This window comes from Theropithecus gelada, chromosome 4 (genome assembly GCF_003255815.1).
Source record: "Theropithecus gelada isolate Dixy chromosome 4, Tgel_1.0, whole genome shotgun sequence".
Classification (NCBI taxonomy): Eukaryota; Metazoa; Chordata; class Mammalia; order Primates; family Cercopithecidae; genus Theropithecus; species Theropithecus gelada.
Genome location: NC_037671.1, coordinates 57,937,198 through 57,957,884, shown reverse-complemented (window position 1 = coordinate 57,957,884; position 20,687 = coordinate 57,937,198). Strand labels below are relative to the sequence as shown.

Genomic DNA, 20,687 nt, shown 5'->3' with positions numbered 1-20,687 from the left:
ATGAATAAATTCCTATTTCCAAAGTTTATAAGTACAGGTTGTTAAATAACTTTTACATTAGTAATTGTACAAATCACTTCTGACTATAATGAGTTGGATGCAAATATTTTGTTAAGAAAGTAGCAATTACAGTAATTTGTATATCATTTTTATTTGTGTATTCTTTTATCCTTGCAATAGATTTATGAGGTAGAAATTAATTTTCATTTAGAGAATATTCATTTAATCTTCTTTTAATCTTCATTTAAAGAAGAAGAAAGATAACTTTAGAAAGGTGACTTTAAAGAACATAATTATTTTTTTCTAATATTAAGCAAAGCCTGAGTATAGCAAGTCAGTGTTGAAATTAAGCAGGCACCAATTCCATCTATGATCACGGTTCCTGGATTCATGAAGGTACATGGATAGTGTGGCTCTTTAAAGTATCTGTGGGGCGCGTCAAGATGGTTGACTAGAAGCAGTAGCCATAGGAGGCTCCCACTGAGAAGAATGATAACAGCGTGTGAATCCTACACCAGCAACTGAGGTATCCAGGTTCTGTCATCAGAACCAACTAGGCAGCTGGCATGACCCATGGAGAGGAAGGAAGAGAAATGTGGTGCAATGGTCCACCTGAGGGCCTCATGGAGCAGAGGGGCTGCCGCCCCCCAGCCAAGGGAGGCAGTGAGTGAGCGTGCTATCCAGCCTGGGAAAACATGCTTTTTCCACGGAACTGTGCAACCCACAGATTGGAAGATCCCACGCGTGAACCCACGCCACCAGTGCCTAGGGTCCCAACCATGGAACTGCGCAGGTTGTCAACAGTCAGTAAGCTAGAATCCACTTAAGCCTGCTGAGCTCACGGAGGGAAGAGTGACCAGAACCACAGCTGTGGCTGACTGCTGTCTAAGCCATTTGAACTCCTTGGGGGAGGGTGAGAGCCAACACCGGGACGGATAACTGCCTAACACATTAACCTACCAGGGCAGGAGAAGGGCAGCAGCCATGTCTATAGCTCCAGGTTGTGTTTTTCCTTGGCTGGACCCAGGGAGGCTGGATGGTTTGGTCAAGAAGTATCCCTCATAGCCCAACACATTGGCTGTGACATACTGCGGACAGAGTGCCTCTTCAGGCCTCACCTTGACCCATCCCTCCTCACTGGGAAGGGCCTTCCTGCAGGAGCTTCTAAAACTCCAACCAGGTGCTCAGGGACAGAACTCTGATCTCCCTGGGCCTGAGCCCCTAGTGGGAGGGGTTGTCACAGTCTCCGAAGACCAGCAGACTTAGTCTTTCCTCCTGCTAGTTCTGAGGAAACCAGGCAGCCCAGATGAGTGGGTCCCCTGCAGCGAAGTACACCTCCTCCATCAAGGGACAGTCAAAGTGCTTTGTTAAACTGGTCCTGCTCCCTGTGCCACCCAACTGGGTGAAACCCTCCAACAGGGATCGTCAGACACCCTATATAGGAGTGTTCCTACTGGCATCATATCGGTGCCCCTTGAGGTCAGAAGTTCCAGAAGAAGGAGCAGGCACCCATCTTTGCTATTTTCTAGCCTCTTTGAGTGACATCTCCAGTGGGTGATGGAGTGAACCAGATAAATAGGGCCTGAAGTGAACTCCCAGCAAACCACAGCAGCCCCATAGAAGAGGGACCTGACCATTACAAGAAAAACAAATGAACAGAAAGCTACAATAGCATCAACAACAAAAAAAGTCCCCACAAGAACCCTATCAAAAGGTTAGAAGCCTCAAATATCGATACTAGACAAATTCATGAAGATGAGAAATAAGCAACCAAAAATCACTGAAAACCCAAAGGCCAGAGTGCCTCTTCACCTCCAAATGATTGCAGTGCCTTTCCAGCAAGGGTGCAGAACTGGACGGAGGATGAGATGGACAAATTGACGGAAGTAGGCTTCAGAAGAAGGTGGCTAGTAACAAACACCACTGAGCTAAAGGAGCATGTTGTAACCCAATGCAAAGAGGTTAAGAACCTTGATAAAAGGTTACAGGAGCTGCTAACTAGAATAACCAGTTTAGAGAGAAACATAAAGGACCTGATGGAACTAAAAAACACAGCACAAGAACTTCATGAAGCACATACAAGTATCGTTAGACAAATTAACCAAGCGAAAGGAAGGATATCAGAGTTCAAAGACCATATTGCTGAAATAAGGCATGCAAACAAGATTAGAGAAAAAAGAATGAAAATGAATGAACAAAACCTCTGAGAAATAGGAGACTATGTAAAAAGACCAAACCTAGGACTGATTGGAGTACCTGAAAGAGATGGGGAGAATGGAACTAAGTTGGAAAACACACTTCAGGATATTATCCAGAACTTCCTCAACCTAGCAAGACAGGCCAACATTCAAATTCAGGAAATACAGAGACCACCACTAAGATACACCATGAAAAGATCGACCCCAAGACATAATAATCAGAATTGCCAAGGTTGAAACAGAGGAATAAATGGTAAGGACAGCCAGAGAAAGGCCAGGTAACCTACAAAGGGAAGCCCATCAGACTAACAGTGAACCTTTCAGTAGAAACCCTACAACCTAGAAGAGAGTGGGGGCCAATATTCAACATTCTTAAAGAAAATAATATTCAACCCAGAATTTCATGTCAAACCAAACTAAGCTTCATAAGTCAGGGGACAAGCAAATGCTGAGGCATTTCATCATCACCAGGCCTGCCTCATGAAGGAAGCACTAAATATGGAAAGGAGAAACTGGTACTGGCTACTGCAAAAACAATCCAAAATATAAAGACCAATGACACTATGAAGAAACTGCATCAACTAGTGTGCAAAATAACCAGATAGCATCATGATGGCAGTATCAAATTCACACATAACAATATTAACCTTAAATGTAAATGGTTTAAATGCCCCAATTAAAAGACACAGACTGGCAAATTGGATAAAGAGTCAAGACCCATTGGTGTGCTGTATTCAGGAGACCCATCTTATGTGCAAAGACACACATAAGCTCAAAATAAAGGGATGGAGGAAAATTTACCAAGCAAATGGAAAGAAAAAAAAATGCAAGGATTGCAAACCTAGTCTCTGACAAAACAGATTTTGAACCAACAAAGATAACAAAAGACAAAGGACGGTATTACATAATGGTAAAGGAATCAATTCAACAAGAAGAGTTAACTATCCTAAATATATATACACCCAATACAGGAGCATTCCAATTTATAAAACAAGTTCTTAGAGACCTACAAAGAGACTTAGACTCCCACACAATAATAGTGACCCCACTGTCAATATTAGGCAGATCAGCAAGTCAGAAAATTAACAAGGATATTCAGAACTTAAACTCAGCTCTGGATCAAGTGGACCAAATAGACATTTATAGAACTCTCCACACTAAGTCAACAGAATATACATTCTTCTCAGTGCCACATGGCACTTATTCTAAAATCAACCACATAATTGGAAGTAAAACACTCCTCAGCAGCAAATGCAAAAAAAACCTGAAATCATAAACAGTCTCTCAGAACACAGTGCAATCAAATTAGAACTCAGGATTAAGAAACTCACTCAAAACCATACAACTACATGGAAATTGAACAACCTTCTCCTGAATGTCTCCTAGGTAAATAATGAAATTAAGGCAGAATTCAAGAAATTCCTTGAAATCATTGAGAAAAAAACAGACAATGTATCAGAATCTTGGGGAACACAGCTGAAGCAGTGTTGAAAGAAATTTATAGCACTGAATGCCTATGTCAGAAAGCTAGAAAGATCTCACATTGACACCCTAATATCAAATTTAAAAGAGCTAGAGAAGCAAGAGCAAACAAATCCAAAAAACTAGCAGAATACAAAAAGTAACTAAGATCAGAGCAGAAATGAAGGAGAGGGAGACACGAAAAACCCTTCAAAAAATCAATGAATCCAGGATCTGGTTTATTCAAAAAATTAACAAACTAGATAGACAATTAGCTAGACAAAGAAGAAAAAAGAGGACTCAAATAGACACAATAAAAAATGATAAAGAGGATATCACCACTGGACCAAAGAAATACAAACCACCATCAGAAAATACTATAAACACCTCTATGCAAATAAACTGTAAAATCTAGAAGAAATGGATAAATTCCTAGACACATACACCCTCTCAAGACTTAACCAGGAAGAAGTCGAATCCTTGAATAGACCAATAACAAGTTCTGAAATTGAGCCAGTGATAAATAGCCTACCAACCAAAAAATAAATAAATAAATACATACATACATACATACATACAAATAAACAGGACCTGATGGATTCACAGCCAAATTCTACCAGAGGTACAAAGAGGAGCTGGTACCATTCCTTTAGATACTATTTCAAACAATTAATAAGGAAGGACTCCTCCCTAACTCATTTTATGAGGCCAGCATCATTCTGATACCAAAACCTGCCAGAGACACAACAAAAAAGAAAACTTCAGGCCAATATCCCTGATGAACATCGATGTGAAAATCCTCAATAAAATACTGGCAAACCGAATCCAGCAGCACATCAAAAAGCTTATCCACCACGATCAAGTTGGCTTCATCCCTGGGATGCAAGGCTGGTTCAGCATACACAAATCAATAAATGTAATCCATCACATAAACAGAACCAATGACAAAAATCACATGGGCATCTCAATAGATGCAGGCCTTTGATAAAGTTCAACATCCCTTCATGTTAAAAACTCTCAAACTAGGTATCGATGAAAAATATCTGAAAATAATAAGAGCTATTTATGACAAACCCACAGACAATATCATACTGAATGGGCAAAAGCTGGAAGCATTCCCTTTAAAAACCGACACAAGACAAGGATGCCCCCTATCACCACTCCTATTCAACATAGTATTGGAAGTTCTGGCCAGGGCAATCAGTCAAGAGAAAGAAATAAAGGGTATTCAAATAGGAAGAGAGGAAGTCAAATTGTCTCTGTTAGCAGATGGCATGATTCTACATTTAGAAAACCCATCGTCTCAGCCCCCAAACTCCTTAAGCTGATAAGCAGCTTCCGCAAAGTCTCAGAATAGAAAATCAATGTGCAAAAATCAAATCACAAGCATTTCTATACACCAACAATAGACAAGCAGAGAGCCAAATCATGAATGAACTCCCATTCACAATTGCTACAAATAGAGCAAAATACCTAGGAATACAACTAACAAGGGTTGTGAAGGACCTCTTCAAGCAAAACTACAAATGACTACTCAAGGAAATAAGACAGAACACACCAAACAAATGGAAAAACATTCTATTCTTGTGGATAGGAAGAATCAGTATCATGAAAATGGCCATACTGCCCAAAGTAACTTATAGATTCGGTGCTATTCCCATCAAACTACCATTGATATTCTTCACAGAACTAGAAAAAACTACTTTAAATTTCATATGGAATCAAAAAGGAGCCTGTATAGCCAAGCAAAAAAACAAAGCTGGATGCATCATGCTACCTAACTTCAAACTATACATCAAGGATACAGTAACCAAAACAGCATGGTACTGGTACCAAAACAGACAGATAGACCAATGAAACAGAACAGAGACCTCAGAAATAACACCACACATTTACAACCATCTGATCATCAACAAACTGTACAAAAACAAGCAATGGGGAAAGGATTCCCTATTTAATAAATGGTGTTGGGAAAACTGGCTAGCCATATGCAGAAAGTTGAAACTGGACCCCTTCCTTACACCTTATACAAACATTAACTCAAGATGGACTAAAGACTTAAATGTAAAACCCTAAAAACCTAGGCATTGTAAAAATCGTAAAAATCCTAGAAGAAAACCTAGGCAACACCATTCAGGACATAGGTGTGGGCAAATACTTTATGATGAAAATGCCAAAAGCAATTGCAACAGAAGCCAAAATTAATAAATGGGATCTAATTAAACTAGAGAGCTTCTGCACAGCAAAAGAAACTACCATCAGAGTTAACAGACAACCTACAGAAGAGGGGAAATGTTTGTATTCTACTCATCTGACGACGGTCTGATACCCAGAATCTACAAGGAACTTAAACAAGTTTACAAGAAAAAAAAACCATCAAAAAGTGGGCAAAGGATATGAATAGACACTTGTCAAAAGAAGATATTTATGCAGCCAACAAACATATGAAAAAAAGCTCAACATCACTGATCATTAGAGAAATGCAAATCAAAACCACGATGAGCTACCATCTCACACAAGTCAGAATGGTGATTATTAAAAAGTCAAGAAACAATAGATGCTGGCAAGGATGTGAAGAAATAGGAACACTTTTACACTGTTGGTGGGAATGTAAATTAGTTCAACCATTGTGGAAGACAATGTGGCGATTCCTCAAGGATCTAGAACCAGGTATACCACCTGACCCTGCAATCCCATTACTGGATATATACCCAAGGGACTATAAGTCATTCTACTATAAAGCAAAGACATGGAACTAACCCAAATGCCCATCAATGATAGACTGGTTAAATAAAATGTGCTACATACACACCATGGAATACTATACAGTCATGAAAAGGAATGAGATCATGTCCTTTGCAGGGACATGGATGGATCTGGTCAAGGGAAGGGAGAGCATAAGAACAAATAGCTAATCATGTGGGGCTTAAAACTATGATGACGGGTTGATAGGTGCAGCAAACTACCATGGCACATGTATACCTATGTAACAAACCTATATGTTATGCACTTGTGTCCCAGAACATAAAGTAAAATAAATAAATAAATAAAATCAAGTATCTATGAGTCTTACAGCTTATTGGCACATGATACCAATGAGAAATGTTCAATTATATTTTTAAAACAAGCAAATATTTTTGTCATGTGTCTATAATATAGTACTCTTGATAAGATTTCAGCAAAAGATGAATGGGCATCCCACCCCAGTGCATATTAGTTTACAACAATGACTCTTGCTAAGAGGCAATTTCATTTATAATGAAAGTTTGCATTTGAACTCTAAGGATAATGTTGTAGAAAGGTAAATATGCATTTGCTGATTCCAGAAGATTTTCTGCACTGTCTACATACATCTCTTCTTACACTGAAATAGTGTGAGATATTCTATCTTCCACATACAAACTTAAATGCATCCTATAAGTAGCCTCATGATTCTCACATTAAAAATTCTTTTACATGACTGTTTGCACCTATTCCCCCAAATTCCACGCTAATTGTCCTATCCACATCATAACCATATTCACAGATATAAAACTTTACTTTTAATTCCTTCTCTTTCTCGTATTTAATTCACCCCTCAATGCACTGTAATTTGATTTTCATAACTCCACTCAACTAGTCATCTACCAACAGCCTCTCCTTACCAGATCTTATGGATACTTTGTCTGTCTTCTTATTCTCCTCAGTATTTGATATTGTTGATCATTCCCTATTTAATATGTGAAATATCCTAACCAGGGGAATATATTAGTTTCCTAGAATTGCCATAACAGATGACTGAAAATTATGATGGCTTAATACAACAGGAAGTTGTTTTCTTACAGTTCTGAAGGCTAGGTTTCTCAAATCAAGGTATTGGTAAGGCCATGCACCCTCCAAAACCTCTAGAGGATGATGCTTCCTTGCCTTTTTCAGCTTCTGGTAGCCCCAGAAGTTCCTTGGCTGTGTGAAGATACTGTAAATCCAATCTCCTCCTCTATCTTCATGTGGCCCTCCTCCTTCTGTGTTTCTCTATCTTTGTGTCTCTCTTCTTCTTATAAGGAGATTGTATTGCAATATGGCTTACCTCATATTAACTTTGATTACATTTGTAAGAGATATTTCCAAATAAGATCACATTCACAAGTACGAGGGACTAGTACTTCAACATATGTTTTTGAAAGACACAATTTAACCCATAACAGGGAGTAAGCTATATAGTGATTGATAAGATAAATAAAATCATTGTGAGTCATAAGGAATAAGAGATTTATTATAGGGATTTGACTTTCTGCAATCATGGGACCTGGTTAAATAGTTCATGTAAGGCTGTTGCTTCTCCATCTTGTGATGGGTCTAAAGTTTGCTTCCCATAGGCAGCTGGGAAGAAAAACAGATACAGAATTGGAGAGAACAAGGAAAACTAGAACTTTCCAGGATATGCTGGAGTCCCAGAGACAAATTGGAACCCATGTCTTTCTCATGCCTTTGGAGTTCTAACTTTAATGATGTGCGTGGCCTGCAGGGGAGATTGGTATGCTTCACCATGAATTCCACAAACTCCTTTGCTTAGGATGTAGAGAAGCTGAAGGAGGTGATCTTGCAGAAGGAATTGTGGGCCAGAATTTGGAGAAGCTGATGGAGCTGTTATTCAGTGGAAGCTAAAAGAGCCCAGGTGCTCCCATCAGTAAGGTGAGCTAGCAGATCAGTGACAATGTATGCGAGCAGCAGAAAAGCCTGGCAGTTTACCAATTATCCAATCATAAACTTCGGTGCTGCTTTCGTTCCACTACCCAACTCCTGTTCAGATTTCTCTGATGGCTACCTTCAAAGCAGCCCCAAGCAAATTCCTGAGGGAATTCTGGGATTTGTCACCTCTATTTAGGTAATATGACAATGTACATAGCCACAACAGTCCATCCTTGTCAATTTGGCACTAATATACATCTTTTATAACCATTCATAACTTCCTTTTTTTTTTTTTTTTTTTTTGGGGGGGGTTTCGCTTTTTTCACATAGGCTGGATTGCAACGGCGCGATCTCAGTTCACTGCAACCTCTGCCTCCTGGGTTCAAGCGATTCTCCTGCCTCAGCCTCCCAAGTAGCTGGGATTACAGGTGCCTGTCACTATCCCCAGCTAATTTTTGCATTTTTAGTGGAGACACGGTTTGCCATGTTAGCCAGGCTGGTCTTGAACTCCTGACCTCGGGTAATCGACTCACCTCGGCCTCCCAAAGTGCTGGGATTACAGGCGTGAGCCACTGCACCCAGCACCATTCATAACTTATAAAAAATGTAATAGCAAAGTAATTCTGCCTTTTAATCCATCTTTGGATGTTGTTCATTCCTTTTCTAGCTGAGCCATGCTCCCCCTTTGAAGTATTGTAACTTCAATGCTGAAATATGTGATTAGCTACTATCAACACTACTTAGATGGGAGGTAGATAGGGAAGAAAAGGGGAAAAAAAGAATTGTTTAATATATATTAGGTAGGTGCAAAAGTACTTGTGGTTTTTGCTGTTAAAAGTACTGGCAAAGATACACATATATTTAATACAAAAAACAAATATATTAATTTCAAAATAAGGAAGAAATACCATAATATTACAATACTCATTTCTGCAGCTCGTCAGTGGTTGCAGTTAGTATTTATAATTTCCTTCTTTTACTATGCAATCAATTTTCTGTTTATTTTGACAAGCACCATGACTGGTCACTTTTCCTTACCTAGTAGGTAAATCACACATTTATTGTTGAAGTGTCTGGGCCATTAGCAATAATGCCTGCAATGAACCGTGATTTTCCATTGACTTTTGTCATATGACAAGGGAGTACTAAGTGATGTTCCAGGTGATCTCTTGTACTCAATGCATACTCCTCATTACCCATATTGTGGTAGTAGTAGTCCAATTTCCCTTTGATATTTAGAATAATTAATTCACATGGTATAGTAACCTCTTACTGGCTTCTTGATTCACTGGCATGAGGAGTCAAAGTGGCCAGGTAGCTGTTTCAAGTTCCAGTTTAATAGAACCATTGCTCCAGACCCTAGAGTTAGCATTGTACCATTGGGAACTAAGAGCTCTGGACCAACATAGCCCAATGTCTTGGGAGTCAGAAGCACAGATTTTGCTAGTTGAATCATGTATAGTGAGTTGAGAGGAACCACTTCCATTTCCACCTATGAGACATCCGGCTATGAGAGAAACAGTCATCCTAGCTATATTAGTTACTGATTTAGATCATATAAAGCTTCCCTGAAGGATATCAGTTCATTCTTGTAAAATATTGGTACTCAACTGGTGGCATAACTGAGTCTTCCAAAGACTATCCTTTTGATGGGCAGCATGGGAAGACTGGTGACTTCCATAAACATGAGCCCATTGTTTTTTTTATCAGAAGCGATGCAATATGGAATTCCATGAATAAGTGAATAAGGCATTCTGGAAGTTCATGTGTGTTAATTTTGGGGAGAAGCATCATGGACAAAGCAGATTCATGTCCAGAGCACCCTTTCCAGACACAACAAAGTAGTGCCCTTCCAGTACTGAAGTAAGTGTTCCAGTGTAATTAGCCAAGCACAAAGTGGAGATCTATCACCCTGGGAAGTGCTTCTGCAAGGATTTATGGTAGAGATTTGACCTTAGGCATTCCTAGAGCTAACCAGTCTATTTAAGTCTGTTGCTCTGCCTCTGAAGCTGGGCTTAAGGTTCACAGGTCAGAGAGTCAGAAAGGAAAGATGCACTGCGGGAAACAAGGACAAAACAGAACCTGTGAAGATAATCTGGAACCCATGAGGACAAGGTGGAACCTACCTCCAGGTCTCCAACTTCAATAATGCAGTTGACTTTCTAGCCACCAAGGCCTTCCTTTTAGAAGTGGATGCCTTGCCCTAGATTCAGAGGAACTAAATAAGAAATATTAGTGGGATCTGAAGGAGCTGTACACCCAACACCAATAAGATGAACCAGCAGATCTCCACAGTATGTCTAAGTTGCAGTAACACTTGATCACACGGTAGTCTTCTAAGTATAAATATGGCTATTGCTTCACTGCCACCTTCTAAATGTTACCCAAATTTCCTTTGTAGCCAATCCTAATCCCAAACCATACACTGTAGTTCCAGCTTAGTTGAATTGATATAATATAAAACCACCACGGAGTGTGAAAATATATTAAATTGAAAAAGTGAATAAATGAATTAATAGATAGATAGATTTGTGAAATGACAGCCAAAGTCACTTCTTAGCTGTTTCTACCCATCTTATTTTAGACTTGGCTCAGATCAATCTTTTAGTGGTCCAGTCCATATATCAATGCTTTTCTTCAAGATAAGGAAAGCAAGTGAGTTATGGTTTGGGAGTAAAGGGAGCTAATATTTTGTAAGAGAAAGTGTTCTGAAAGTGGAAAACCAGGTTCTGGTTCCCCTATTGGCTAAGTGAACATGGAAAATTATTTGATTTCTCTTTAAATTTCATTATGAAAAAATAGTTTGGCTAAGTAATTTCTATCTTACTCAGTTCTAATATTCTGTGATTTATTTTGGTTACTTTCAGAGTTAAAATCCCAGATGCACTGATTTCACATCAAACATTCTTGGTCAATTTTTTTTTCTGTGCTCCATTTATTCAGCTGACTAGAAAATAGAGGACGTTAACATTTCCAATACTACATGCCTGGTGTGCTACTAGGCCTGTTCACATCCCTTATATGTCTAATTATAAGGAGAACACATTATCATGATATGACAATATAAAATGATATTCCCTTTACTCAAGTAAAATCAAACAAATTATAGGAAGAAGTGGAATGTTTATATGCTTGAATTTTTGTGTAAACATAGGTAGATAATGAATACACTTAGACAAGACTATAATAGTTTAATATTTTGCATACATATTTTAATTCACGTTATATGAAATTATTAATATAGTATTCCTTGTTTCACTCTCAAAACATATATGATGACTTTTTCTTCAGACTTGTCTCATGCATCTTTGACATTATGTCTTTATCACTAGAATCATATTTTTAATCATATATCACAGTGTTAATAAGTATGTCATCTGCAGCTTCATCTATGTTGTTTGAAAAGTAGAATTTTTTTGTGTATTTGTATATGATAATGTCATTGGAAATACTATGCTATCAAAAGTGCAGGAATCCACAGGGTGTGTGTGTGTGTTGTTCTTTGCTTTTTAGCATTTATTTAACTGGATAAATGTTACATCCACAATGCAATCTCTGACTCTATTCTTATGTAAGGAAAGGGTACTTTGCTTTGTAAAGTGCTTTCTAAAGTGCTTTTTAAAAAGGTGAAGTTTCACTGTGGGGAGGTGTGTGCAAACCTACCCCAAAGTCCCAGGAATCTGACAGGCTGAAGAGAGAGGCTGACAAAACCAGTTTCCTTGGAAGAAATATTTAACAGGGACTTAGAAACAGAAGCCATGTCTGTGTCTTGGGCAGCAGCAAGTTGAGATGGTGGATTCCCACACCATTACCCCCAGAACTTGGGCTTATATGTCACAGGGGAGAAGGGATGGTTCAGAAGTGAACTGCAGGACAATTGAAGCATGATATCATAAAGGTTGTTTGACCTAAAGGCAGAATTTGTGGTAAGTACCTGCTCTTACACAAGGAAAATAGATAAACAGAAAATATTAGAAGCCTTCCCAGAACAGAAGTTAATCAGAAGCCAATAGAGTGGATCAGCTTTCAAGATGGAGTTGCTTTGGCCTCCACAGGTAAAGTTGTAAAGACAGTCAATAGTTGAATTTTTGAAACAACACTCCCAGAAATACTTTCTAATTTTTTTATGCCTTTTTTGCCTCCTCCGTCTCCTTTTCTCCTCCTTCTGCTCCTCTCTTTTTCTTCTCCCCCCTTCTTGTAAATACCAAATTAACACTGATTGAGGTCATTTGAAGGTAATGTGCTTCCCTAAATAATACTTTCCCAAACCTCACAGGTCAAAATGCAGCAATTTAGAGACATTTGTATTATGGCAGACCCTATAAAAGATTGCAGATTTAAGTGTAAAAGATTTAAGATTATGGCAGACCCTATAAAAGATTGCAGATTTAAATATAATTTACCTCTTAACCAGATAGATATTCAAAGTATTGGACTTTGTCATGATTAAACCTTTTCAGGCATGGATTATCATACCATTTTTAATATACAGGGAAACTGAGGCTGAGGAATTCCTTAATTGTTCAAGATCTGTCTGATCTCCAAATCTTTATAGCACTACATTGATATTGATAAAAAGATGATAAATATTAATATTTCTTAGCCACATAGCTTCAATTTTCTCATTCCACCAATTAGCATTTTCGGTTGAGTTATGCTAATGGTAGTAACTTAAATTCTGCTGAATTTTGGTTCCTGCTGCTTAGTCTTTAGTGTAGTGTCCTTCCAGTATTTTAAGATTCTCAAGGTATGTTTGCAAAACTCTTTCTTCTTTCACTAAAATAAAAGGCACTCATGCAAGTAAATATACATAAACACACCAATAGCCCATGTTTAACTAGACATGTTTAAACTTCTGGTCATGATGAGTCAGACCTGCTCAAATGTATTTGTATTGACTATAAATGTATGTATATATTATACATTATTCACTTTTGAGTAGCTAAACTTAATATTCCTAAATATTTCATATCTGATAAGTTTATCTGATACTACAAATCTAACTTCATCTGTTAAACATGACTTTGTGTTTAACAATGACATGACTTTATTCACTATATAGGAAGTTATTATACTGATCTATATCATACTCAAGATGAACGATGAAATTTTACCTGAAAAAGAAAAATGCAAATTTTAGTCATGATGATTTCTATTAATATAAATTTACTTTCACATATTTGTTTTTGAAAACCTCTCAATCTTGGTAAGTGCTATGTTGTCAATACAGACAGACTGTTCACCTCCAGGAATATTTACATCCCTGCCTTAAAACCCACTTTATTAGTGTTATGTATTAGTATTAGTGTTATGGGTTGAATTGTGCCCTCTCCCCCATATGCTGAAATCCTAGCCTCCAGTAACTCAGCATGTGACCTTATTTGGACATAGGGTCTTTGCAAAGGCAGTTGACCTAAAGTGAGGTCAGTAGAATGAATCCTAACCCAATATGACTGGTGTCCTTATGAAAAGAGGAAATTTAGACACAAAGACATGCATAAGAGGAAAGATGATGAGAAGGGATACAATCAAGGGATACAAGGGATGATGAGAAGACAACAATCTATGAGCCAAGGAGAGAGCCTGGAATAGATCTTTTCCTCCGGTTTCAGAAAGAACCGACCCTGCTGACACCTTGATTTTGGAATTCTAGCCTCCAGAAATGGGAGAAAATCAATTGCAAACTCTAGCCTGGTATTTTGTTATAACAGCCTTAGAAAACAATCACAAACACCATTCTGAAATATTTGCTTATGTACATTCATGTAAATGGGCTTTTTCTTTGCTACAATGTAGGCTTTAATTTTAAGTATTGTAACTGCACCTTAAAGGATTTATGGAATTATTTTTGCTACAAATAAATATGTTTTTTCTATATACATGTATTCTGTCTATTGCACTGTTCTTAAATGCATTACTATTTAAAATGTTCTTTTATTGGATATTGTAAGAAGCTCTTTAAAAAAGTCAAGTAAAACTGGTGAGGCAGGCAACTTTAACAAGTTTATTTTATACTGTTCATGGGAAATACTTAGGATATTTTACTATTCCCGGCAGTATAAGTGCCATATTTTAGTGGAGAAATTTTATACTTCAAAAGAAATCCCCTCTAACATTTTACAGAATGGGGTTAGGGGGAACTTGTTTTCAAGAAACTGCTATGAAAGGGGCTGTATGAGTAAAAATTACAGAATTATTACTGCTGTGTTTATTAGTCATAGTCTTGATTCTTGTCAAGCATATTCTGTTGTCTATAGGTAATGCAGAAGAGCTTCATATATGTAAGGGAGAAATTAAAGAAATTGTCAGTCACAAGTAAGATAGTTTTGACCATTAATAGAAAACTGCACTTATGAAATCAATTGAACTTTCATAACTTTTCAGAGGTGAACTAGAAATATGTGACTCTTTTTAGACCATACCATCATCTTGCTAGATTTACTTTTCAATTAATTTGCAGTTTGCATCACTGAAATTTAGATATTTAGGACATACGTGATGCTTTTTCTAAATATATACATTAAAACTGGAACTGTTTCCTTCATAGACATGCTGGAAAGTTTTGGGATTTGAACATGGAGAGTTTGGGGAATTTTTTCTTTTCCTGAAGAGATAGCACAATTTAAAAATAATAGAAAATATCATTGAAAGGACCACCAAAAGAAATTTGTTAATTTTGTTTCTGAAAATTTACCTCCTTGTTCTTTTTTGTTTTCAATGTTTTTATTAATATTATGCCAAGGGATGACATTATGAGCCTTGCAGAATTGATTAGGACATGTTTGCCATACTTCAAATGAAAGCAGACCTGAAATCAGTGTAGCACTCAAGTATTTCCCAAGGTACAGGGTGACTGCTCCTGTTTAAGAAGTGAACAGTGTAAATGAGTTAATTCCAAGATTAAGGTCTCAGAGATATTTACCAAATATCTCAAAACTTTAAGATAATTCTTATTTTCTTATCTGCTTATTTGGAGGATTTTTCAATTTAGGAGGAAGAGGAAGAATTTAACTGACATGCTATCACACTGGGACTATAAAGGGTTGTACACATTCTAGTGAGAACTAAAGGAATCATTTTATTGCTTTGTACGACATGCTTGTCACATATCTGCAGTATCTAAAACTGAGTCCTATATGAAAAAAGTGTTTCAGACCTTCCTTTGGTAAACACTATGACTGTAATTGTGAAAAGATGATAAAACATTAGATTATTTAGATGATTTCATTATCATATTACATTTACTTGAATTTCTCTAGATTAATAGAAAAAAAGTACAAATCTAGTTAGGAAACAAAGATGTAGTTTCTAAGATACTGACACTTTTTTTAACTTCATTTTTGTTAAAACAGTTCAATTTTAATTTTAGAGTATTTTTCTTTAAAAAGTATGATTTATTAAAAATGTATTTTCACATTTTGTAAGCCACCCTTAAAGTGACTTCTATGATGTATGTGTTTTCACATTTTGTAAGCCACCCTTAAAGTGACTTCTATGATGTATACAGACAGAAAATGCAGTAAAATAGTATTTAACGTGGCTTATTATGAATAGCTCTGTTGTTTTCTATATAAATAATATGCTCTTAAATAGATTCAATACAATATCAAAGGTCATAAAATGCATAAGGGTGTTATTTCTACTCTACCTTGAGGGAGATACAGTGTTTTACAGTTAACCTATTTGAGCCTGAATTTTATCAATACGAAGGAGCTGTTTTAAAGATTAAATGTCACAAATAGATAATTTTAGCTCAGAGACTGCCTGTAGTAAGAGAATAATAAATTATTCATTATAATTCAACAAATGTTTATACATTTGTAAATATAGTGCTAAAATTAAGATTCAAAAATACAAGTATAAATGTTAATAACAGTAACACTGTGCAGATTATTCTAAAGTACATAAGTTCATATTCATAGCCATTACTGTCCCAAGGGGACTTAAGCTTGCAGAAGATATTAACAAAAGTTCTCATAGATTGTACCATTCAACTCATGGGATTTATCCCTTAAACCAGTGGTGCACTCTGTAATCCTATCTTGGTGTTTGGTATCCATAAAATAATTATATAATAAAAATAGAAAAACTATTAGAAAACTCTTTCTAAAACAGATGATTACATTACATCCTGCCTGTGTTCCATTCATTTGAGAATTCACATTCATACAAACTGGAACAGCTACTTTCATTTGTCTCTATTCAGTTTAATCCTTTGTTTTGAGGACTACTTACAGATGGTGGTTACCAGGAACACTGATGACCAGAGATCAAATTAAGAGCACTAAGTCAGTTTATAAAGGCCAGTGAAAAGCAGGAAAATGGAAATTACTTTCAGATAGAGATTACTAATCTGTATCAGGTTTGGTTGGGAGCCTAGTAACAAAGGGTTTTGTGTCTTATTACTCATCATTTGAGTCACTTGTTCTACTTGTTCTTTAACTCGTGTTATTTTACAGACTGCTTTTGTAATGTTTTCACTTAAGTCTAGGAAATAGTGATCTTCATTTAAACCTTTAACTTTTTTTGTTGTTCTTTTTCTTTTTAGGGATGCAGATCTGTTCTTGTTAGACACAAGAAAGGCCCAAGCTTTAGATGTGGGTTGGCTTGTCTTTGATATCACTGTGACCAGCAATCATTGGGTGATTAATCCACAGAACAATTTGGGCTTACAGCTCTGTGCAGAAACAGGGGATGGTAAGCACTGAATTTTATATATTTTTTGTGAAGCTTGTTTGACACATTGAGTGTTATTGTTTTTTATGTGATGTAACCAATATATGTTTTATGTTTATGATGTCCAAGACAGCACATTACATAGCGTAGTGCAAAACTATATTAGTTAGTTAATCAATTTAGAGCACATTTATCCAGTACATTTATGGTCAGGCTCTGGGGTGGGAGGTAAAGAAGATGTAGGTACTGCTACTGCTCTCCAGGGATTTTTAGTCTAGTGTTGAAGACCTGTATATGTAAGTTAAGTAGCACTACTCTAATACAACAATACCAAAAGAAAGATATATATAAAGTGATATCGATCTTTGCTCAGAAGACTCAGAAAGCCTAGGCCAATATATTCAGAACTTTGTTGCCCTTTGATCACGCAAAGTTCAAACACTCTAAACCCAAATCTAGCCTTGCAGGTCATTTAAAATTATATTTGTCATGATAGGAGGATAATACATAATTTAATGGTGTCCTATCTTTAAATACTTAATGTTTAATTTTAAATATTTATAAAAAACATCATGGAGATCTACATTGAGCTGTTATTCTCTACCCCAAAAATGTTATCAACAGGGACAGGGAGGATAATTTTTAAAAAGATCATTAATAAGAGAACGTATCGTATTTAAAGTTCACTGCTTCTAGTTGTCACAGAATCAGGCAAGAAAAACATTAGGCCTACAGTCTGCCTCCCTCATTTTTCCTTGCTGTGTTACACAAAAGCCTTGTTTAATAAACCATGGAGGTAAGTAAAAGTTGTGCCTGTCTTGGACCTTTTTCAAGTAGATTTGTTGCTATAAATACTGAAGACTTCATTATGGCGTTGTTTTACCTGCAGCCAGTTTCACACCTATGGGTAATACCATGGCCGATGCTGTGATTGCAAAGATTATGTATATGTAATGAAGTTCATACACAAATGGAATATATTAAAGGGTTAGTCTAGTGAATGTGTTATGGGTCTCAAATCTTGATCTAGAAAAAGAAAGTTCTTACTGAAAGTGTCATAGGCAGAGTTTCAGACCTTTCCTCTGCTGTCAAATCCAGATTTTTCCGTAGCTTTTAATTACAATGGCTGAATTTTCATAAACATTTCAAATATTCTGGATTATAGGTTAGAGTCCAATTATGGCTTTAAGATTATCATTAAAGGATCCTCAGAGTTCAAGCATTATAAATGTAGACTGAGTAAAGCATAAATTTAAATAATCTTCTAAGAATTCTGAGTGTTAAGCTACTGTACATTTTTGGTCAGAAATGTGACTGGGAAATTGGCAGTGGGGAGGTAAGCCATCGTTCCTTCCCTGATATGTGGCCCTAACAAGAAAAATGAAATTAGTGGTATGTGCTTCTCCCACTCTCCTCTTTGGAGATATGCTTGAAATGTCTAACTAAACAAATCAAGAAATCTATGAAATATGATCAGCCTGTTTCCTTTTAATTTCCATCTTCCCTCATGCCCCATATGGATTTTCTAAAGTTTCTCTTTTTTATTTTTTTGGTTACCCCCACTCTTACATTGTATTGGTTCTCTCTTTTACTATTTCCATTATTTAATGTTGTTTTCAGTTTATCTTTTTCTCTTTGAGAACTAGTCTGTATTTTGACTTTCTCTTTCTCTCTGATTAATTTTCTCTTATATTGCACGGGTAATTTGACTTTAAATTACTAGTGTGTTAGTTTTTAGCCTAGAGTAAACTAATGTTTTACTCCTTTAAAAGGTTTCCAAATTCTATATTTAAGAGTTAGGTTTGAGATATACAGCCTTTTGTTGTTGCTTTTCTTTATCTCTCTGATATTGTCTAACTTGAAGAATTTTCAGATGGTTAAACATGCTAGGCTAGCTGGCTTTTTGCTTTTAGGCAATACTTAACACAAATTTTAACCAGAAGTGGAGCAGACAGGGCCTTGGGAAAGTAACTGATTCTCCTGGCACCTTAGTTTTATTAACTGCAACCTCATGGAGAACATACATGTGACATTTCCTTGTAAATATGAATAACCAGATGCTTCAGCTTATTACACCTTCACTCATTACCATGGCTGGTGTTCTCAATGTTACGTTGCTTCAGAGCAGACAGACCATCTTTTATTTTCGATAATATATTCCGAATGTTTTCTTCTAAGCAAAAGGAGTTGAAAATCATGAAAGGATGATACTCAGGATAGTCTGCTTTCAAATTCATTTGTAAACTGTTATTCATTTATCCATTTGTCCAACATACAATTATTGAGTATCTGTGCATGCAAGGCAGCAGGTTACAAATCATATCACCTAAGAGACAGATATAGGTAGCTAATTTTAGAAAGAACAAAGTGCCCTAACACTGAAAAATAGTGATACAACAAAGACACCATGGAAAAGCAGAACATACATGGCTAAAGACACCTGGGATGGAGCCAAAGGAGCTATGGTAGAGGTGGCCTTGAAACTGGGTCAGCAGTTAGGATCCTAAGAAATACAGACGAAGAGGAAGGGAAGTCATGGAAGTATGGGAAGTGATGGTGAGGACAGGATAATTCATTCCTGGATGAAGAAACAGTAAGTAGATGCACACCATGTCAAAATGGCATGGTATATTCTGGAAAAATTTAACAGTCCAGGATTGGCTAGAACAACTTTCATGTATAAAATGTAATTGCAGATGCTATTAGGCAAGTGATCTGTAAACAAATCATGTAAGAATATGAAATCTAAATTAAATGTAATATCCTCTTGTAGCTTGATGGTGAGCCATAAAAAAGAACTAAACTTATTACTTTAATCAATCACAGTAACACCACCGTGATTACAGGTTTGAATGAATGTCAGTTTCATGAGGTCATGGGACATGTATCACTCATTCGCACTTGTACTCTCAGTGCGTGGCACAAGCGTGGCAGGTCGTATGTATTGAAGATGTCTTGAATGGTAATTGTGTGAGTTCGTAATTAAAAGGCTCTTGTAGTTCATTTGCCACTGAACATGTTCCTTTTAAGAAAACATTCCAAACTGAGTTTTGGATGATTAGTAACTAAACCAGTTTAATGCAACATAGGAGCAGAATTTTGTAGAGCAAACCACTACAGAAGTTAAATAGTTTAAATCATAAGGAGAGGAAAGTCAGTAATGTGTATTATTAAATTTTGTTTAGCCTGCCCCTGTGAAAAAAAATACCAAAAAGGTCTAAATATATTTTGAGAATCAAAAGGCTGCTGAAACCAAAAGTAGCATTTTGATTCCTCACAGAGCCTGTGGATATTATGTCAGTTTATGAAATACTCTTTTTAGAAATTTGACAAATGAACTGCAATGGATTTGGCAAGAGCGTTCAAGAATATTTTATTATTTTTTCATGCTGATAATTATCAGAGCTCCATATGTTTCAGCAAAATAATACAAACATACGAGTAAGCAAATGAAAAAAATATATTGCTGCTTCTTAATGGCAAAATTTAGAGATTCCAGACAAGATGCTATATCCAGTTTTACAAAATTGGTTTTAAAGTTCTCAAGCACTTTCTCATGGTGGTTAATAAATCTCTATGATAAAATAAATTCTATTTTTGTTTTTAATAGCAAATGAATAGACTTAAATCTGTCCTAAATTATTGTAAGAGTTCCAGTTCTCTACATTATAATGATACATTAAT

General features: G+C 36.5%; 1 protein-coding gene across 4 annotated transcripts in view; it reads left to right on the top strand.

The window, feature by feature from the left end:
* BMP5 (bone morphogenetic protein 5) overlaps positions 1–20,687 on the top strand; it is a 123,150-nt gene that overhangs the window by 66,196 nt on the left and 36,267 nt on the right. For all 4 annotated transcript variants that reach the window (XM_025382694.1, XM_025382693.1, XM_025382696.1 and 1 more), the window contains one exon: positions 16,876–17,024. In XM_025382694.1, coding sequence (XP_025238479.1) covers positions 16,876–17,024 — 149 coding nt within the window. The remainder of the gene's footprint in view (positions 1–16,875; positions 17,025–20,687) is intronic.